Source organism: Hippocampus zosterae, chromosome 20, assembly GCF_025434085.1.
Source record: "Hippocampus zosterae strain Florida chromosome 20, ASM2543408v3, whole genome shotgun sequence".
NCBI lineage: Eukaryota > Metazoa > Chordata > Actinopteri > Syngnathiformes > Syngnathidae > Hippocampus > Hippocampus zosterae.
The window spans coordinates 8,039,434-8,060,409 of NC_067470.1; the positions used below are offsets into that span (position 1 = coordinate 8,039,434).

The 20,976-nt window shown below is 42.8% G+C and overlaps 1 protein-coding gene across 5 annotated transcripts; it reads left to right on the forward strand.

Moving 5' to 3' along the window:
* Window positions 1-1,196: 1,196 nt before the first annotated feature.
* nrbp2b (nuclear receptor binding protein 2b) lies at window positions 1,197-20,731 on the forward strand. 5 transcript variants are annotated; one of them, XM_052053839.1, is made up of 19 exons: window positions 1,197-1,811; window positions 13,305-13,427; window positions 13,580-13,681; window positions 13,760-13,849; window positions 14,024-14,064; window positions 14,176-14,270; window positions 14,356-14,379; window positions 14,465-14,551; window positions 15,599-15,654; window positions 15,745-15,840; window positions 15,968-16,100; window positions 16,764-16,866; window positions 16,945-16,995; window positions 17,062-17,197; window positions 17,534-17,614; window positions 17,721-17,784; window positions 17,873-17,928; window positions 18,104-18,123; window positions 18,269-20,731. In XM_052053839.1, exons 1-19 carry the CDS (start codon window positions 1,692-1,694, stop codon window positions 18,498-18,500), a joined length of 1,710 nt encoding a protein of 569 aa, XP_051909799.1. In that variant the 5' UTR covers window positions 1,197-1,691; the 3' UTR covers window positions 18,501-20,731. The 5 variants fall into 5 exon arrangements, with proteins under 5 accessions (XP_051909799.1, XP_051909800.1, XP_051909801.1 ...); XM_052053840.1 differs by having other exon boundaries at window positions 1,198-1,811; window positions 17,534-17,587; XM_052053841.1 differs by lacking the exon at window positions 18,104-18,123 and having other exon boundaries at window positions 1,198-1,811; window positions 18,269-18,505.
* The last annotated feature ends 245 nt before the right edge of the window (window positions 20,732-20,976 follow it).

The following is a 20,976-nucleotide window of genomic DNA, read 5'->3' on the forward strand; positions in this document are numbered from 1 at the left end:
CACCGCACCGGTGCGGAAGCCCACATTGTGCATCGTGCAGCCTTGCGCCAAGAAAATCTCCTTACCTATATATATAGTGTGTGTGTGTATATATATATATATATATATATATATATATATATATATATATATATAATACAGGTGCTAAATATAGAGAGTGAGTGATTACAACACGTGTGTTACAGCTCACTGACCAACAAGAGTCTTCAGCTCTCAGTTCTTAAACACTGCCAAATAAATTGTGAAATGAACACCTTGAATATTGCATGAGTGGTTATAGTGGAAAGCAGCAATTATAGTAAAAACGTCATACACTGGCTCTACACAGAATACAATACAATACGATGTAGTTGCATACAAAATATCACATAAAATGTTCAATAAAATTCAATAAGCAAAGTATAGTTGAACAAAATCAACTAAAATGTGCTTGAGTAAACTTAATACATTACTACATTAAATTGTAATAAAAACAAGTGCATTATAAAATAAATACATTATATTACATTACATCAAATGAAAAAAAAAAACACTACAGCAGGGTAGTACCGTCCTCTGTGGGTGTTTCCCCCTAAAGACCACTAGAGGGCAGAATAGAGTCGTATCAGCCTCATGTTGACAACCAATTACCGCAATGTTTCTGCTGTGGCTCAATAATATAATGAAGGTTTGAGATTTCACGGTTGTAAATTATTTTAAAATGCTTAACGTATCCCCCGTAAGTGTGGGATGAGGTGACATGACGCAAAGAGAGCTTTGGCGGTTTAGCATTCTCTTCTTTTCGCCTAATCACACGACCCGTCATGAATAGAGACAAATGTGACTCACCATCCCCAATTTTTTTATATTCCCTATAATAATGGTTTGAACCCAAATATATCCCAAAACACATTAAATTTCATGTCAAACAACATGATCTTTAAAATTAATGGTTGATATTAGTTGTTTGAAAAAAGTGTAAATGCGAGGACTCTGACAGTATGGTTTGCCACCATTTCGCAATAAATATAAATATCTATTACTACTTTACCATTGGCCATTTTATGTTGCTTTTGACTCACAGTGATACACAGTTCATCTCAACTTCGTGTAAAAAAGTGTATGTAATGATAGTTCGCTGAGTGGTCAAAAACTAAAAAAAGTGATATGCAATTTACACGGATGGACAACTTCCGCCGATCTCCAGTCCCCGGATGTTTCCCTTCCGCCTTCCAGGTGCTTTTGAGCTTCTCGCATTTTTCGCGGCTCTGTGTTCAAGGCCATTACGGTAAATGTGCTCCCCTCGGTGCTTCTTGGGAGGCTTTGGACGCAAACAGCTCACACACGCGCACACACTCCTCCACTCGAAGGATAACGCGGAACATTAACTATCGTCCATAAAAACCGGGCAACCATGCGACCACCGCTTCCCCGTGATTGCTCTTCGCGTTTCTCCGTCTCGCTCGAACCGTCCCCGGCAAGCTAAGAAGCGAGTTTTCCGAATTATTCCTTCCAGTGTGTCTGCTTTTTTTTCTCCCCCCCCCACAAGGGGGGTGTGGCGTAGCTTGTTGTAAGCCTTTATCAACACCGACTTAGACAGCGAAACGGCGCCCGAGGAAAAGCGTCGTCCCGTGGGAGGAGGCGGAGTGGAAGGAGGGTGGCCTCCGGTGGAGGAAGGGGGCTGAAATCTGTCAACAGTAGACGGCGTGAAGATGACGATGTCCGTCCCGGAGAGGAAATCGGGATCGGAGGGGAAGGAGGAGGAGAGCGAAGATGAGAGCGAGATCCTGGAGGAAAGCCCCTGTGGACGATGGCAGAAGCGCAAAGAGCAGGTTGGTTGGGGGGATGGGGGGGGGGGGGGGGGCAATGTATGGTTAGTGTCTGCGGCGCGGCACCCCAACCCGTCGCAAACCACTTTCCACATTGGACACTTTATTAGGTACCCCTGCACTGTCTCAATAAATTCTGCAAGTAACGCCCACTTTTGAGTGGCGCTGTCAGCGTTTGTAATTAATTCAACCCTGTTTGTTATTGTGCTTGGAGTTTGCAGTGATATGCAATTGTCCAGTATCACCCCCTGAGCTGTTTCTCATATTTTGCCAAAACTCCATGGTGAATTTGTGACAAACTCTCATTTGTCTTCATTGTTTACCAAAACATATACAGTCATTTCTTTGTAGGTCATGGTTCATGTTATGCGCCTTCACTGTATCGCTGATTATTCACTATATCTTGTACGGTGATTATTTTTTTCCCCCACGGACTGTTCCGGCAGTGCAAGAAAAAAAAAACAGCAGTGCAAGAAAAAAAAAACAGCTAGTGAGAATGAAACGGTAATTCTTCCACCCATAGAAGAGCAGACACAAGTGTTGGTGAATTTTCAGTCGCTTTGTTGAACAAACATGACAAAATAAACAAGCGCAAATTCACTCGTCGCCTGCCCGATGGCCCCAAGTTATGGTATTGACTCCGGTAACTTTGCCGACTCCCTTGTCACTCACCACCTTTTCAAGTTACATGCGTTCAGTCACATGCAGTCCTGTACGAACGAGAGGCCCGCGCCCCCTAGTGGAGAACATTATTACTTGCACTGCACATGCATATAGTATTGGTATTAGGCATAAAGTTTAAAAATATGTAATGTAAAGCGCTAGTTGGTAGAATTTGTCTGTCGTTGGGTGGGTGCCACTAAAAATTTAATGGCGAGAAAATCTGTAAATTTCCCCAGTGTGGGACAAATAAAGGATATCTTATCTCTGTTTATGAAAATATTTGGGGGAGGACTGCTGCAGGGTTAAATATAAATATTACGATATTACGGACATTAGGTTTGTCAATATGACTCCAAATCGACTTCAGTGTTCACGAAAACTGCATACAGAAATTATTGTGCCTCATAAATCCTTCCGAGCAGCCAGATCAGTCGATCCGACCTCACGCCTCTTAATTGCCGTTCCAACTAGCTCGCCGTTTTTTGTTTGTTTTTAGGAGGTAAAGGGGAAAAAATGCCTGTTAAAAAATAAGACAGCATATTTCTAAGCAAACAAGTCCTTTAAGCAGCCAGTTTGATGATCAGACATCAAGAGCGATGGCCTCGTACAACTCGGTGATTGCGCGTCGGGCAGTGGGCCGCGGCCGCTAGCCTCTTTTGATAACGCCAAGACTTTCAACGTGAAGCTTATCTTCGGCTCGCACTCTTCTGACTTTGCACGTCCACGGCAGAAAAAGTACGCTCAGCTATTTCGCAACCCCACCCGAGCGTTGTTCCACCCATTGATTACTTAACTTTAATGATTCCATTAACTCCCGCTGCTCCAGAGAGCTCCAGTTATCCGGCTATCGATAAGAGTTGCGATGCATTCGCTAAACATGGCTCAACGGTGCCCTAAATGACTCCTAATATTTGATTCATGTCAGAAATCTACTCCCAAAATAAAGTTTTTGATGCTTATGGAAAACCATATTCTGCCTGGCAACAAGTGACAAGGAAATGTAATTTTAAAAAAAAGAAGCCCCGCAGTACATGCACTTGATCATGTCAAGCGAGCTTCCTTGAGCGTATCATCCAGCAGGCTCAGTGTAACTCGCATGCCGTGTAAAGAAGTCAGTGTGTCAAAGTTCGCAATAGACGCCACTTGATTCGGGATTGAGTTCGCTCGGGCATTTAAATAAACACTGCGTCACGTGGTTCGGTTCCCTGCGCTGGCTCAGTCCTCTTCCAATTCTTCTTTTGAAGTAGTCAAAAGCAGCCAGGGGAAGTCTCACTTTTAATGGAGCCAGACGGGAAATCATGCACGGTTGAGTCACCTGAATCTTTCGGAATGGCGACATTCGCTCAAGTGACTCACAAAATGTGTCAAAATCGGATCTGTTCTTCACATTTTTTTTAATGCTTGGTCAGGTTGCACCTGATTATATGTTAGCATTTTAGCAACGGTTGTTTGAAGACTCTCATTTTGTTGAGTTCAAAGTTTAAGGTAACTCTACGAGGCAAGTCCAGCACGCAATAAATCTTTAACAGGTAGCGAGACCATTTAAAATTTCGGTGGAAAATGTTCTCATTTATTTGACCCTTTTTCAAAGCACGTGGAGATGCCGTCAAGTGCTTTCGCATGGATCCGTTTTTAATAGCCGGTTAACGTGACCGTTTTCTTGGAGTGTTTGTGCGGTCACATGACTTTGAGCTTCACAGCTGTACCGACAGATTTGTGAATGGTTTAACGGCACAATGTGCTGACGTGTGTGTGTGTTGACATGCTCCGATATTACGGCCTGACTCGATGAGATAACATCTATGGCATATGTGTGTGTTTTCGCCGAGGAAATTATCCGGAACACAATAGTCAGTGAATCGATGGTTAACTATTGTCGAATGTTTGGAACTGATGCTCGATTAATCACGTCTTGAAGTAATTTAAGCTCTTCGCTAGTAATAAGCACTTTCTATGCTGTGTGAATGATTGTGTATGCGAATAGAAACTCGTCGATGCTAAAAGTTGCGCGAGCTAATGAACGTACATGCTAATTGAGCTAGTCTTTGCGGTTTCGGTGCGTTGTTTCTGTAGCTTCAGCCCGACATTTGCCACGTGGACGTTTGCGCCGGGCTCTCCGTGTGAAATGTCTCAGCGCCGTGGCGTGTTCAAAATAAATAATGTATCAACGAGCGGCCGTGAAGCGCAGTCACGTAGCACCTTGGCGGTGGTCACTGAAGAGATGTTGGTGATATGGGTCACGTCGCAATATTAAAGCAACACGTAAGATGTTCAACACGTGATCTTGACTTGTGACAATTTAAAGGGAGGTCCAGGGGTTCGTGTGGGCACATGTATGCTAATGTTAGCATAGCATTTTGCTCTGCCTGAACTCTGCATCGTGTTTTGTTTACTCTTTTCCATTTTTCTGTTTCCATTGCCTGGACCAACAGATTTGTTATTTGTCGTTTGTCATTCCCACATTTTCTGCAAATCATAAAAAATGAACGCGCATGCTAATGCTAGCATAGAATTTTGCTCCGGTATGTGTCAACAATATACATTCTGTAACGTTAATATTGAAAAACACCATGAACGGATTCAAAGTTAATTCGTAAACGGCTTGGCGCTAGTGTCGTTTACGGGAAGTACTTAACAAGTGGGCTACCAATTACTTTTCATTGTAGTACCTCGACATTGCGGTTTTTCACGTGTATGATGTATTAAGAATCGCAATAGCCGTCAAGTAAGTCATTTTCAAAAACGTTTTTTTTTGTAGGGAAATGCAGAGTTATTTTATCTGGAAGTTTTCACCCATGTCCCATTGAGGTTGTTTTATTGATTCTCTTTAATGCAGACCTTGCAGCGTTGAAGTTTTTATATGATGATGACAACTGGACGTGATGAAACTTGGGCGGAACCTTCCGGCGTAGATGAGTTGTGCATTAGCATCAGTCAGCAGCCGGAGTCAAGTTAATGCGAATGCACTCCAATGCCCTTTCAGTGCCTCTGTAAGGCTTCAGAAAGAAAGCATTCCGGGTGGTACTATGGTCAATAGTCAGAACTTGCTTTTCGACTTGGACCAAGTGCTCGTTTGCAGTCCTTGCATGAAGAAAGCATGCCCTCTTTAATGTTACACAAGCCCTCTATCTGACCATGGAAGGCATAAATAAGATTTCTCGGTTATCACCTTCTGTAAAATGGAGATACAGTTTGATGTGTTGCGGCATTCCTTTGCATTGCACACTTTTTTTAAAAATCTTGAACCTTTGAGAGTAAACATAGCTATCTTAGCAGCCACGTCATACTACATACATAATTATGACACAGCGGCGTTCGGGCTTCTGATACGCTATGTTACTGACAGGTTTTATCGTGTTTACTGCTTATCAAAGCTTGGCAAATCCAAAATGTTACAAAACTAGCGGTTGTACATCACCACAAGGGCTTCTACAGGAGCCATGCTTGTCATGAGCAGCTAAATTAGCATCTAAATATTCATGAAAGCAAATTTGTAGTCTGATTAAAGGTCCATGTTAGTTAGAAACGGCACAAAAAAAAGAAGCTCGTTTAATTATTCATCCATGCTTGTTAATCGCGGCTCGAGTAGCATATCTGCTAATTAACGGAGCTAAAGATTATTTATTGTCAGCAGGAGCTAAAGTATTGGCTAAATTGGAATAATATGCTAATAATCTTTGTTAGAAGCAGCTAAAGTAGTGCGCTAATAAGCATTTTGGCTAACAGCGAAAATTGCTTTATGGCTAACTGCTAACATAGCAATTGAAAGTGGATAGATGCAGCTAAACCCAAGGCTAATGACGCACATGTTGCCTAACTACTAATATACGATGGATAACGCTTGTTTGACGTAGATAAACTAGCCTGTTTTTGTACTGCTAATGTTTTCTTTGTTAAAAAAAAAATCAACAGCTAAAGTCTTGGCTAACGACTTGCATGCCAGCTATTTGCCTGCTACAACTCCATGCTCAGTAGATGTAGCTCATTGACTAGATAAATTAGCATCTAGCTACTCATGTTTAGATTAAGTTGAGGCTAATGACTTGCATTTCACCTAACCGCGAGTCGGCTACCATGCTAATTAAAGTTGAAGCTTATTAGCAAGCTAACTAACAGTATGCTAAGGGTCTATGAGAAAAGCAGGACACCTGCAATGAAAAGCAATGTTATTTCCTCACATTTCTCAGATGTTTATCGGACAAGAAATCCAATTTCCGCAAGACCAATAACGCATGAGAATCCCTATCTTGCGCATAAAATGTTATTAAACCGTTCCCCTGGGATGAAATCATCAAATTGAGCAACTCCAACGGAAACTGTGGTTTTGCTCGCGGTAAATCTGCTTTGTATTCAGACTGTGAATGTGTTGTTGGACATTAGTCAGTACGCGAACGTGAATTACGTGTCATCTTCAGTCTTTCACTTTTCTACACAGAGAGGGGCATTGTTCTCGAAGAACAGCGGTCGCTCTCATTGTGTCCATTTGGACTTGTGAAACTGGTCTCCTCACCCACCTACTGCCGTGATGTTCGCATTCAGATCCAGTTAAATTTATTCCCAGCCGTCTCAATGATGCAGTCAAGACGATGCCAGCAAAGTGCTGAAACGTGTCCGGGAAATAGCCAGTTCGTCAGTTTCGATTGACTGCGGCAGCTCCGTCTCGTCTCTGCAGAGAGATTAAGCACGATAAATCTCTCAGGCCGCACAATGGCTTTGGGAACATTGCCACTTGACAGCAAATTTAAAAATTATTTATGACACTTTTTATACTTGTCCAAAACACTTTTTTTTGTTTTTTTTCAGATAAAGATAATTGCTGGTGAGCAATTAGTAGTAGTGAGCATCATAAGTGTCATTAACGTCTGAACAGTTGATTTCAAAATAACAAATATGGACAAATAATGCACAACTACCAGGGGGGAAAATAGAAAATAAATACCGCAACAAAATTATTACTAAATTATTAGGGTAGTGATACAACATTTTTGATTGATGAAAAAAAAGAAAAATGATAACATTAAAAAATAGAAAACTAAATTCGTCCAAAAAAAAGGAAAAGTAATGTGAAAAAACCCCTGCAATACCCAAATATTAGGTAAAAAAAAAAAGAAATGCATATTTGGTTTTTAAAAGTATACAAAAATATTAAATCACAGTTATGTTAAGTGGACAAAAATATTACAACAAAATACAATGGTTGTTTTTTACGAAACGGATATGATATCCTCTCCACGTGGATCCGCCTTCACGGGCTACGCTAATTCACACGTGGAAACAAAATGGCGCTTTTTCCAGCTCCACTGTTATCCCTCCGCTAATGCAACCAACGCCAATTTGACCAAAGTCACCCTTTTGTTTTGTTTTCCCTTTGCCGGCAAGCTGCACTGCAGTGAGGCCCTCGTGTCAAACGAAAAGGGTCTTTTCAAAGATTTTTTTTTTGTTTTGGTGGTGGTGGGGAGTGGGGGGGGGGGGGGGGGAATGCAGCCTTGCTCCAAGAACTCCAAGAACAGAGTTAATTGTGTAAGTGCGCCAGTATAGGCAAGAAAAACAAAAACAAGGGTGCTTGGTTTCCCGGGAACATGGAAACTGCTGGCTAAAAAAAGGCCAATCAGTCAAGTGTCGGTCCTCCTCTTACCGCATTGTGGACGGGGCAGTTTAGGGGGGGGAGGAAAAAAAATGTTGGAAAAAGACCAATATTAGAAAACAAACAGTAGCACCAAGATAAAATGTGAGCATATACTGTCTTTTTGTCCTCTGTCTTAATTCTGGTGTCCTCATGTGTGTGTTTTTTTTTTTAAACTGTAATTGCTTCTTTTTTTCACGCCGTATTCCCCATTTTTGACTACACGGTTTACAGCTTCTTTGATTCTTGTCAATCTTTCTTCTGTATAAACGTGTATGCCTCATTTCAACTCAATTCAAAGGTTTCACCTGGCGCGAAATGCTGCTGAACCTGCTCTTCCGGATGTTTATATAACAAAAACAAAACTCCGTCCCGCAGGCAGATGGGAGATAAAAAACGCCTACGGGTGAATTGGCTGGCCTCGTAAATCGGCGGTTTTGTCGCGTCCACAATGGGGCGGCGATAGCTAATCGTCACCTCAAACGCCGGCCGACCGAGCCCGCCTCCACCGCGCTGGTTTTTCATTATGGTCTCCTTCGGGCCGCAGTCTCAGCGTCAAGGTCTCCTTGAGGAAATCACAACGTGTGATGTAATGTGATGATAGTACGCTTGTGGAACCTGTGACCTTGTCCTAAACTCTAAAGCCAAACTATCCAAATTGATTGCGTACAACAAAACCCAAAAAATCATCATCACTGTCAAAGTGATTTATAACATATTGATCATTTCATGCAGATTAATTCATTAATGCGTCGACCGATACACTTAGATATTTTAAAGCAATTCGGAGAGCACGTCCGCAATGCTTATAGGGAGGGAATTCTTCGTTACACCCCTAATATACCGACTGTATTTTCCGCACTATAAGGCGCACCGGCGTATAAGGCGCACCTTCAACGAATGGCCTATTTGAAAACTGCTTCATAGAGGGCCCCCCGCATTATAAGACGCATTGAATAGAAGCTATAATAGTGGCTGTGATTGCTTTATGCATCCACTAGATGGAGCTACGCTCAAGGGAATGCACTACAATACAGCTTCATTTTTATCGCGCTTTCACAACCGCTGTAGCTGTAACAAAGCACTTTACGGAACATTTAAAATACTACGTCCAAGAAATCGGACTATCGATCCATATATAAGGCGCACTGTCAGCTTTTGAGAAAATGGAATGCTTTTAGGTGCGTCTTGTAGTGTACGGTAGATACAATACAATACAATACAATACATGCTGATTTATATAGCGCTTTCACAACAGCGGCAGCTGTAACAAAGCGCTTTACAAAACAGTTAACATAAAGTAAAATAATAAACACAACACATAACATAAAACACGGACAGTCGTGCAGTCCTAACCACTTTTCCGTCACACGCTTTGTTGTTTGAAGCAGTTTGAGATGAAAGAGGAGAGAATCAAAGTGTCCTTTAACCAGTGGATCAGAGACGTCATGCTCAAAATGTGCACACGTCGGCTACAAGCTAAGTTTCAAAGTCAACAAGAAGCTGTAGCATCCATTGACGAAAAAAGATTGGTTCACTTTTCCTGTCGCATGGAAATCCATTTCAATTCCAAGCGGCGACTCACGGTTCCAAATACGCATCGGCGCTCTTCGCCAACGCTCCTCTCTCCTCATCCTCAACTTCAGCGGCCATCCATCCAGCCGCACCAACGCCAACTTTCCAACAGCGCTGACATAGCCACTGAACAAATCGGGGTTGTGAAAAATGCTGCCCATTACTGGCGCAAAAAAACACAAGCGCCCCAGGTCTGTCCAGCACCGACAGTCAATGGCGCCGACATTCCTCCCAATCAAAATCTGTGCTGGTACAGACGTGCTGCCGAGAAGGCGCAACCACCAAGCACAGATACTGCTCCTTTGACGAATGTCGTGGCCAAAAAGATACATGGAGATAGATGGATGCATGACTGAACATTGTTTTTCTTCTTTTAATTTTATTTCCGGGTGAAACATGTGGCCCTGTATAATCGATTGATAAAACTTTGTAGTGCGCAAAAACAACAACAACAAAAAAAAACATCATCAGGTGGGTTGACATATCTTTTGGAGTACTAATTTCACATTCACCTGCGTCAGCGGGAGCTTTTAATATTTCATGTCCCTTATCTGACCCGTTAAGAGTGGAGCGATATCATCATTCATCACGCAGAGTGCACACGCTCTCCCTGAGAGTGGCCGCGAGCTGCTCATGTGACAACTTTGGGTGAGAGAGAGAGAGAGCGATGGAGGCGAAGGTCAGCAGACGGTCAGTGGCTCAGGCCACAGGCGCTGTCGGGATGTGTGGTGGAGGCGGGTGGTGATCCGCGACAGCTCCGTCGCTCTAAATCCCCTTAGTAATCTGGTCACTACTACCAGTAGCCATTCATGTGTTTGGGGCGGCGGTCTGCAACCTGCTCTTTAGCGCCGCCCTAGTGGCTCCACGGAGCGTTTTCACAAATTTTTTGAAAATGGAGAAATAATTTTATCCCACTCTGTTTGTTGCCCGGATAAGAGGCATGTTATGCATTTACGATTTTTTTACTATAATCATAAATATAACGCTGTCTTCCTGGTTACTTGCCCCCCCCCTCCCCCACATCGTTTGTCCATGTGCATCGATACAAGTAAAGACATCAACCTCTTCACATGTCCTTCCTTGATCACTTTTTTTATGCTTATCTTTGAGGCTTTCACAAGAGCAAAACGGCAACAAAGCCTCATTTGCATACTGCCCCCCCCTTCGGCGGCGCTCTGACAGACAGGCGACGCTGAAATATTGATGGGGCGCGGCCTGTCGTGTGCGATGGGACTAGGCAACGATGCAAACGAGGGTCCGCCGAAGGTCTGTCGGCCACTGAGACAAAGAGCTGCTTTCATTGATCGCCGTGACAACCGCCCTTGACGCCCCCCCCCCCCCCCACACACACACACACATACTTCACCTGTCTACTCGTGCAAGTGACTTTCTGTATGACAAAGCCTCGCTGGATTACGGAAAGCCGCTTGAGAATATCCACGCCCCCCTGCCCCCAGCCCCCCCCATATCCTTGAGCTCCAGGTTTTTCATACTACTCAGGTTTTGTATTAGCGCTCACTTCTGCTCGCATGATATCTTTTTTTTAATAATTCCAAATTCAACTCTGCTGTCAGATTTTCACTGCTGCGGTTGGCTTTTTTCCTCAGTCAGATTGTGCACCGTGTTGGTATTTAATCAACACCTAAACCACCAGGAATTTATTCCCCCCCCCCCCACACACACACACACACAAGTGCCCGTCTCAATGTTTCCCGACTGTCATTTTTACCCCTTGCCCAGTTTCCCTTTATAACTTTATTTACAGCCCTGCTTGTTTACTTCTCATCCGCGTTTTATAATAAGAAGGAGAAGGAAATCAACAGACCCTTCAAGAACACCCTGACATTCCAGGTCGCGCAAACTCGAGCTGGATTTTCAAGTCGCATCAATCTCCGCCGCTCTTTGGGTTGGCTGAGTACTGCAACTTGTTAGCATAAAAGGATTGGGGTTTTAGCCAGCGAAAACTATGAAAAGAGGCTCGCCGCTAAAAATGAGCTACGAGTGGTTACACACTTTTTGAAATTTGTATGTTCCTCTTGTATTTTTGAGTTGTAAAATTTCATTTCACATAATGCCCCCCCCCCAAAAAAAAAATTGTAAACACACCTTTCTCTCTGACTAAGATATCAAACTGCCGCAGTATAGCGCAGGACTTACTCGATGACAGATTTATTTGATTGAAGTATCGGTGCCTGGTATCGGTACTCACACTACACTGGCGTTTTTCCCATAACCTTTGCAACGCAAGCATCTTATTACCATCGCAGTGCGGGAAGTGTACACGCGATTCGATATGTTTTGTGTATGTCGACATCCTACGACATCCAGCTTCACGGACCCTAGCAAATGTCAAAACACAAGTCGGTGTTTGTGCCTCGAAAGGCTTTCTACTGCCTCCCTTTACGCCGGCCAATCAGACGGCGGGAACCCAGGTGTATGTTTACCAGTCTTAATTCTAGCGTGACCGTGCGGTAGGACAAAACCACCACTGATCTGCGACCGATTCGGCCCTGGCAGCCAGTCAAGAGAAGGAATTCCCGCCGTGGCGTGCCAGTCCGCGTCTTGAGCTGAAAGCATTAATCACTCTCGGAAATAGTTAGAGTTGAAAAGATATTGACGTGCTATGGGTCAGGCCACCGCCGACAAAAACAACAACAACAACAGCAGCATCTGCTGAGACCTTTAATCGACACAGGTCCTGGAACTTTTCTGACACACTTTGTGTGTACTGTAAACTACCGTGTGAGAAGATTCAAATAGAATCCTGATCCCCCACCTGAATCGAATGCTTCTTCCCACCATCCCCACCCCCGCCGCCGATTTTCTTAGAAATTAAACTCTGTAACATTTCCTTAACCCGGAAAAGTAGCCTCCTTCGTGGAACTAATGAGGGACGTAAAAGCAGATTTTAGCGTCGGCCGGTTGGGCCCCCCCGGGCCGAGACAATGGTCCCCCTTGTCGAGCTGCAAACTAAAAGCTGTTTTATGTCCACGCGTCTGCGGTGACGTCGTGAAGGGCGAGCTTGTCGCCGTCTATCAATGGCTAGCATTTAGCGCTCGCGTCGAGTGTGGGGGAAAGAGACGTGTATCGTCACCCCCGCTTGGGAACGCTGTGGGCAGTCATTTTTGTTTCCGTGGGGTGCTGCCGCGACAAAAAGGCTGCATTGATTAGTTTCCGGTGTGAGGCGGCTTCTGATTGGTTGATTGACATCGCACTTCCTGTGGGAACTGCAGTCACACACACACACACACGCCGCTCAGTGTCGAAGTCATTTTTGCATAACTCAAGCCTGAGTGGATTAGATTTTTTTTGTGCTTTTTAATTGTTGTTGTTCAGAACTTACGAGATCAACTGTATTGCTACTTTGCTCTTTCGGGGTTAAGCTGAAAGGCGCACGCTGTTGTTGGCCGTCGGCGGTTGTATTTTAAAGTCAGCCAAGGAATTTATCGTATGTGAAATGGATTGAGTTAAACGGGTCCCACATTTCATCATTTTTATGGCCTGCGACGTCGCCATTTTGTCTGCAATCAGGCTGAACTATTTCCTGAAATGAGTTTGAGTGCTATCACAACATGTTATTGATTGTTTAAAAAAAGTTTTTGTTGTTTGTTTGTTTGTTTCTTGGCCTGTTGCAGGTGAGTCAAGGCAATGTCCCGGGCGTGGAAAGCGCCTCCCTGGCCATGGACACGGAGGAAGGGGTGGAGGTGGTTTGGAATGAGGTGCTTTTCTCCGACAAGAAGGTCTTCAAAGCTCAGGAGGTACTGTACGCAGACTTCAAATCATATTTTATGTTGCGACTTATATTCTCTTTTTACATATTTTTTAATAAAACCAAATTTTTTCTGTAAATATTGCAACATTTTAAATACTATTTATTTATTTATCTAACATTTTTATTGCCGTGGTATAGGAGAAGATCAAGGAGATGTTTGAGAACCTGATGCAGGTGGAGCATCCCAACATTGTGAAGTTCCACAAGTACTGGCTTGATATGAAAGAAAGTCAGGCTCGGGTATGTTTCAAACCCTTTTTCTGTGTACGTTAATTTCTTTTTTTTGAATGGCTCATGTGCATATTTTGCATACTGCAGGTTATCTTCATCACGGAATACATGTCGTCAGGCAGCCTCAAGCAATTTCTCAAGAAAACCAAGAAGAACCACAAGACCATGAATGTGAAAGTTGGTATTTCTCGTTCCCGGTTATGACTTCAATTCATATTTTCAAATGGGATTAGCGGTTATGTAACGCGACTGATTGCCCAGTGCTGAATGACGTCCGCCGGACTAAAACTGACTTACCAATGTTGTGTATTGGAAAAATTCCAACCAATGTTTTCGTATTCTATGTTTCAGGCCTGGAAAAGGTGGTGCACACAGATCCTCTCCGCCCTCAGGTACTGGATGATTATATTTCTTTTTAAAATTATTATTATTATTATTATTTTTTAATGGCCGTGCTGCAGCAATTTGGGTGGGCTACAATTTTTTTTACCGTCCCCCTGCAGTTATCTGCACTCGTGCGATCCACCAATCATCCACGGCAATCTGACGTGTGACACCATCTTCATCCAGCACAACGGACTCATCAAGATCGGCTCAGGTATGATCCCCGCAAGACTCTCCTTGTTGGTCCAGAAAGATCCGGTACGGTCATTTCATGCTCTTTTGTGATCTTCTTTCCGCAGTGTGGCATCGGCTCTTTGTGAACGGTAAGAAACAAAGTCCAGTTTAGGTTTGTTTGTATTCCTCTCGAAGGTCATATTCAACATGATCTTGTTTATATCCCCTTGCCAGTGTTCCCGGATGCCAACGTCCAGGGAAAGGGGAGGCAACATCGTGACGAGCAGCGCAATCTTCATTTTTTTGCACCTGAATATGGAAGTAAGTCAAATGCAGCAGGCAAATTTTTTGGGGGGAGTGAAATGGATTGAAATGCGACTTTCTTTCGGCCTGTTCCCAACTGGGACAAATTACTTTGCAACCAGTTAGCTGGTCAATGCGCCCCCACATAAAGTATGACTTATTTGCTAAGTAGATATTTTCAATCAATTCGATAAGTCAATAAATGGACACATTTTACGATTTTAAAAAGGTTAAATAAATAATATCGTCACTCTTTGTATGTTTAAGTAAATAATGAAAATTATTAATTCATTCATACACTTTATGATTAGAAAAAAAAAGTAAGGCATAATAATGGAATGCAATTTGGGATGTGTCTTAAATGCATAAAACATAATGTAAAACATAATAGAATTGTCTGTACTCTTAACATAAATATCATCATAAATAAATGCAAAATTGTGCAAGTTGACAAAATTGTATTTGAATGTCTTAGATATAAATTATATGTCCGTTGAAATCAGGATGTCAAAAATATGGCCCGTGGGCTGGAACAGGCCCCCGAGGAGTTTGATCAGGATCATTTAAGTGAAAAAATGCATAAAAAACAGTGATTATTTTTAATAAGATGCAATGCATGGATAATCCGCTAGGGGGCACACTGTCGAGTCAAGTACAAGTTTATTGTCAAATGTGCTCGATGTTTTCTCCTTAGTTTGTAAAGTGTAGGCAGGAATTACATTTAGATTTTATATGCACATGTGTAAATGGTTTAAAAATTCATTTCTTTATAAATTTCATTGAATCACACATTGAAATAACATCTGTATTTTTGATGTAGTTACATTGTATGCATATCTAAATTTATACAGTACTAACAAATACTGATTCAATAAATACATGAAACATGAATGCAAGAATGAAACCTTACTTGTAAATCTAAATATATTCCAAGTAAATTGAAAATAAAACAAGTGGGCTGCACAGACTTGGGGGGGTGAACCGCATTTGCTTGTCTTTCATGTGTCCTGGATGTCTCCACCCAACCCCCTCTCACTTTTTCTTTGCCTCGCCTTTCCTCGCCAGCCGGCGAAGATGACTACGCCATAGATATTTTCTCCTTCGGCATCTGCGCTCTGGAGGTGAGAAAGCACTGAGAGTGTGCGTGTGTGTGTGTGTGCGCGCGCGAGTGTATGTCGGCGTTCGTTGACAGATGATTTGTCAACCTCTAGATGGCAGTGTTGGAGATCCAGGCCAACGGAGACGCTGCCGTCTCCAAGGAGGCCATCGTCAACGCCGGCCAATCCCTGGAAGACCCTCTCATGAGAGTATGAGCGATATTATTTACACTTACACCACTTTGGTTACATTTATTTAAAAAAAAAAGTTGCATCAGCTGATATAAATGGGGAATTGTCATGTCATGCAATCGAAACGGATGGCCGTCCCTCGCAGGAGTTCACGCAATCGTGTTTGCGCCCCGACGCCAAGCTCCGTCCGACCGCCCACGACCTCCTCTTCCACCGCGTCCTGTTTGAGGTGCACTCGCTCAAATTGCTGGCCGCCCACTGCCTCATCAACAATCAGTGTGAGTCTCCCTTACGTCTTGTCAAGAAAACGGGACAATGAAATGGAAACTTCCCCTTATGAATTGTTCGCAAACCAACTCAATGTTTTGTTCTATCCCTTTCTCTGAAATTAGCTTTGAGCTAGCCATTTTGCTTGATTGAGACATACTGTAACTGTGGGCTATGACTTTGTAGCTCGGCTGAGCAAAAGAACTGCCATTTTCAAGCGATGATTGAAATCCATGTCGAAACTTCAGTCCAAGCCGAGCTAGCGTTTGCGCACAGTGTTAGCATCCGATCAAAGGAAAGCGCTCAAAATTTTCAGCAAAGTTGTCGATTATGGGGCATTGGGTGTTTGCGTTTCGCGATGTGTCTGCTGCATGTGCCACATGAATGGATCTGGTACACTGGTGGTTTTCAGACAATCGCAAAGTCAGACCAACGTACCACCTTGAAGAGCACGAAAAATGTTATTCTTGTTCTTTGGTAGATTTTTGAAGAAAGCATTTCAAGAGGACACCTCACAACCTTTATTTTTTAACCCTTACATGCACCATGTAACCTGATAACACGAGAAGCTGTCCACTGTCTAACTAACCGCTGTCCCTGAAAGGGTTCAACTAAAAATTTTTAAAAATATTTATATAACATAATATAACATTTTCGAACATTTGGCTCTGTAGACTTGCTGCCCGAGAACTGCGTGGAAGAGAGGACCAAGTCCTTCGACCCGAACGCTGTCATGGCAGAAATCAAGCATGAAGACAGGCTGGGAGTTCAGCTAAAGTAATAATAATAATAAAAAGACCTGGTACCTCCTAACTATCACATGCTGAACCAACACCGGCTTTTTATGTCCGACAGGTACTCCCATGTGTCCCCTTTAGAGCTGGACAAGTTTCTGGAGGACGTCAAGTAAGTAGAACGCTGTTAACGCAACTAGCTGGATTTAGCCTCGTTTCTAAGCGACCTTTCCACCAGGAACGGGATTTACCCCTTGATGAACTTTGCCTCGTCCCGGCCGCATCCCGTCCCTCGCGCCCTCTCCTTGTCGCAGGAGCAGGTGGAGATAGTCAAAACGCCCACGCCGGAACCCCAAGAGATGGAGAGCAGGAAGGTTAGCACCTCATATATCACCAGTAGCATTTTATATCTGGAAAATTTGGATTTACACACTCATAGGTTACATTTTAGAAAGGGAGATGATGTATATTCTGGCCACCGTCCCCCCCCAAAAAAATTCTCATCACTTGCCAGTCACACACACCGACTTGCTACATTTTTCAAAGCCACTATGAATAAACAATCTGATTGACTGGCTAGCACAACTCAAACCCTCAAGGATGTGCAGGTTACAAAAAATAACAAGGGTGTTTTCCCCCCCCTCCCCAAGCCTAATTCGTAAATTGAATTGTCTTGTACGTTTTTTATAATACAACGTGCGTGTTATCAGGTCATTCAGATGCACTGCAACTTGGAGTCGAATGAGGAAGGGACCAAAACTCATGTGAGTCACGTAGTACCGGTACATCAGGTACATTCCCGTAAGGCTCTTCTTATCGGGCTCTTATCTTGCATCCATTCTATATTGTATTCATTTTTTTTTTAATATGGACTCTTTCTTTTTTTCCATTCTCCAGCTTTCTTTATTTCTCAAGATGGACGATAAACTTCACCGGCAGCTTAGCTGCGACATCCTTCCGAGTAGGTTGACCACTTGGCGTGTCTTTCGGGAGAAATCTGCTTTCTCATTGGCTGGCGGTGTTTTAATGATGTCATGTGCACCTTTCAGCCGACACATCCAAAGACCTTGCCGGCGAACTAGTTCACTACGCCTTCATAAATGAGGTACACTACGTTTATTTTTAAGGACCTGACATTGACCACAGCAGCCGGCTTTTTTTTTTAATTACGAATATGACTTCTAAAAAAAATTGTGTAAAAAAACAGTACGGACATGCAGATATACCGTACATACGGTCACAACTCGGTAAGCTGCAGTAACGTGTGCCGTTCTTTGTAGATGATGAAGAATACATGCCTGTGAGTATGTTTTCAAAAATCGGTTGCTTCCAAAACCGCCGGTTTCTCTGTATACACGTGTTTTTTTTTTACGCAAGCAACAAAAAGAAAAATGCTTCAAAACAAAAGATTGTTGAAGTCTGATCTTTTTTCTTTTGTCTCGAAGGAGGATATCGAAAAGGTGGCCGCGTTCCTGGAGGACGCCATCAAGCGACATCGGGTACGAGCGCTGCCTTCCGGGAGCACGCAGTGAGGGAAAGGGGGGAAGTGGCGGCAGCCCGTGGATGGATGGCAGGTGGGACCAAGGGGTCCTTGTGTGGGGGTGGGGGGGCTTTTATGGCGTCCTACAGATGGAGCAGGAGCCTGTTTGCAGTCAAAGCATCACTGAGGGATGTTAAGAAAACCACAGTAAGCTTAAGGAAGAAGTCACAGCGATCGAGGGGGGGAAAAAAAGGGACCAGGTGGACCAGGCGTCATGGTTTTCTTCTGATCAACTCCCCCCGAAGGGCACGTTTGCCTTAACACATGTTGGTTCCATAACAGATGCCGTTATTGCCCACATCCAGCCATCTTGTCCGACGAATGTTTTACTGGTCGCCATTTTTGCACTTCAGTGTCCATCATGACCGGCCATTATTCCCCTTTTTTATTTAAATTAAGTACTCCATCCATCTTGCACTGTTAAAACTAATTAACTGTGGACTTATTTATTACTTAGAAGCAACGCACAAGGTTGTCATTCGGGCTCTTTAATAATTCTGCGCTTCCTTCTACTTGTCCCCACAGCCTCTCTTTTTAGCCTGCGGTTCTCTTAAGGGCTTTCCCCCTTCCTCACTCCAAATGTTCTGAGTGCCAAAGACTTGTTGCAAAGTGCCTGATACAGCATGAAAACACAAAATGGAGTTCAGACTAATTGGGAATGGATTGAAGTGTATTTCAATGACTGATAGAAGATTTCATTTAGCATCAGTGCACTGGTCCCCAGCTCATCCAGGAATCATTGACAGCCCAGTTAAAAAGGTCGAAAAATTGCCAAGAGATGCCACAAGATGGTGGAAAAGCATTAAGGTTTGCTGTGAGACGTGGCTACGAGCTCCACCCCTGATCCGAATGTGCAAATGAACTTCTACTTGAACTCTTGGTTCGTGTGCGTTGGATGTAAATATCGGTTTGACTTCTTACTTCAAATCATGCAGTTGGCTTAATCCAAATAATTGCGATTTTTGTCACCAATGTAACTCTTGCTTTATTTTTCTGTTGCCCCATCGAGTTTTTCATGTCAGCGAGAAGTAATAATCTATTTTTGTTTTTGTTTCCAAAGGTCATACCAATTAGTACAATACTGCTAATGTATGCATAACATTTATTATTATTAGGGGCCCCTCTTATAATCGCAGTTTCTTTTCAACGGCCTTAACATGCCCAAAGTCAATTTTTGTGTGTGTGTGTGTGTGTACTGGTGAATATGTATGTTTTTTCTGTGTGTTAAAAACATCCCCTCAAAACTCATTCAGTAGTGACTCCCACTGGAAAGTTAGAAAAAAAATAGCCCCTGACACGAGTTGTTAACAACCAATTAGCTGGACGGGTCTGTTGTAACAGAATGCACGAAAAAGTCTCAAGGACACATTGCCTGAAATTCAACAGGACGTCCTCCATTTTTGTTTGAGGCGGCCATTTTGGATTACATTTGATGTGGTAGGGGCCTGCCAAAGTTGGAAGGAAAGGGGCATTCAAAAAAAAAATCTGCCTCTACCACCAGTTTCAACCTGAACATGAAATTTGGTGGACATTTCTATCATAGCTGGGTGCACAAAAAGGTTTCAAGGACCCAAGGCCAAAATTGAACAAGAGGTCAGACATTTTGGGCCACTTGCGGGGCTCATACAAGAAAATCCATACAAATAGACCCCAATCTGACTGAACCCAATGTAGATGTCAAAGTGAAAAAAATCCACATTGCAACCCATCCAATTTTAATTTTGATCGTGATTCCTGTAGGATGTTGACACAAAAACATAACATGCGATAGATGTGTCACGTATTGTAAATTCAATGTTTTTGCTTCCAGCAATAATATTTTGAGTAAATATTTTTTTCCAATGACAATTCTACATTGTTTGTAAATTGTCTACACTTGTTTTGTCTATGTTCTGTAAATTCCCATTTTAATAACAGACTGCTGTATAGTGACTGCTTTGAGTTTTACTTTTGCGTATCTCTGCGGACGGGAGTGCAGAATCTTCCCGGATATTTACCTTCCATACAGGCTGTGGAGTATATTTCAATGTGGCTTTTAGGTGAGAGTTTATTGTGGTTCCTACTCCCATGTGAAAGAGTGCCACTCTTGCTCTTCTACCATCTTGTAGGCTGCATGTCTTTAAAAAATAGCCTGCAAGCATTCAAAACTTTGCATATTGCCTTTGTCAATAACAGTTCAGTTCGAGGAAGGTGGGGAGTGATTGTGAATGTTTGCATAAATGATACAGTAATGATTTAAAAAAAACATTCATATTGGTCTTACCAGTCAAAGCTGATGAATGAAACTTGCCTTTGGGTGTGCTCTACTTAAGCATTTGTAATATATTGTAGCATTGGCAGTTAAATAAATAAACTTGTGACATACTGATCAAGTCTATTATTTATATATCAAGGATGTAAAGGACGCAGGAATAGAAAATACGGAATTTGTTGTGATGGAAGAAAGGAAAGCCACCATGAGACAACTGAAGAGGTTTGGAAGGTAAAAGAGTCCCAGTGAGAAAAGCAGGTCTAACGGGAAGGAAGGCAGAAAGAGGGAAGGTAGGAACAAAGGCAGAAAACGACAAAGGAAGAATATAATTAAGGATGTAAGAATAATATAAAAACATGAAG

Coding starts and splice junctions, on each gene's coding strand:
- nrbp2b (XM_052053839.1), top strand. CDS start 1,692: ATGACGATGTCCGTCCCGGAGAGGAAATCGGGATCGGAGGGGAAGGAG. Junction 14,380..14,464: donor GCATCGGCTCTTTGTGAACG/GTAAGAAACAAA, acceptor TCCCCTTGCCAG/TGTTCCCGGATGCCAACGTC. Junction 17,785..17,872: donor TAGCTGCGACATCCTTCCGA/GTAGGTTGACCA, acceptor TGCACCTTTCAG/CCGACACATCCAAAGACCTT.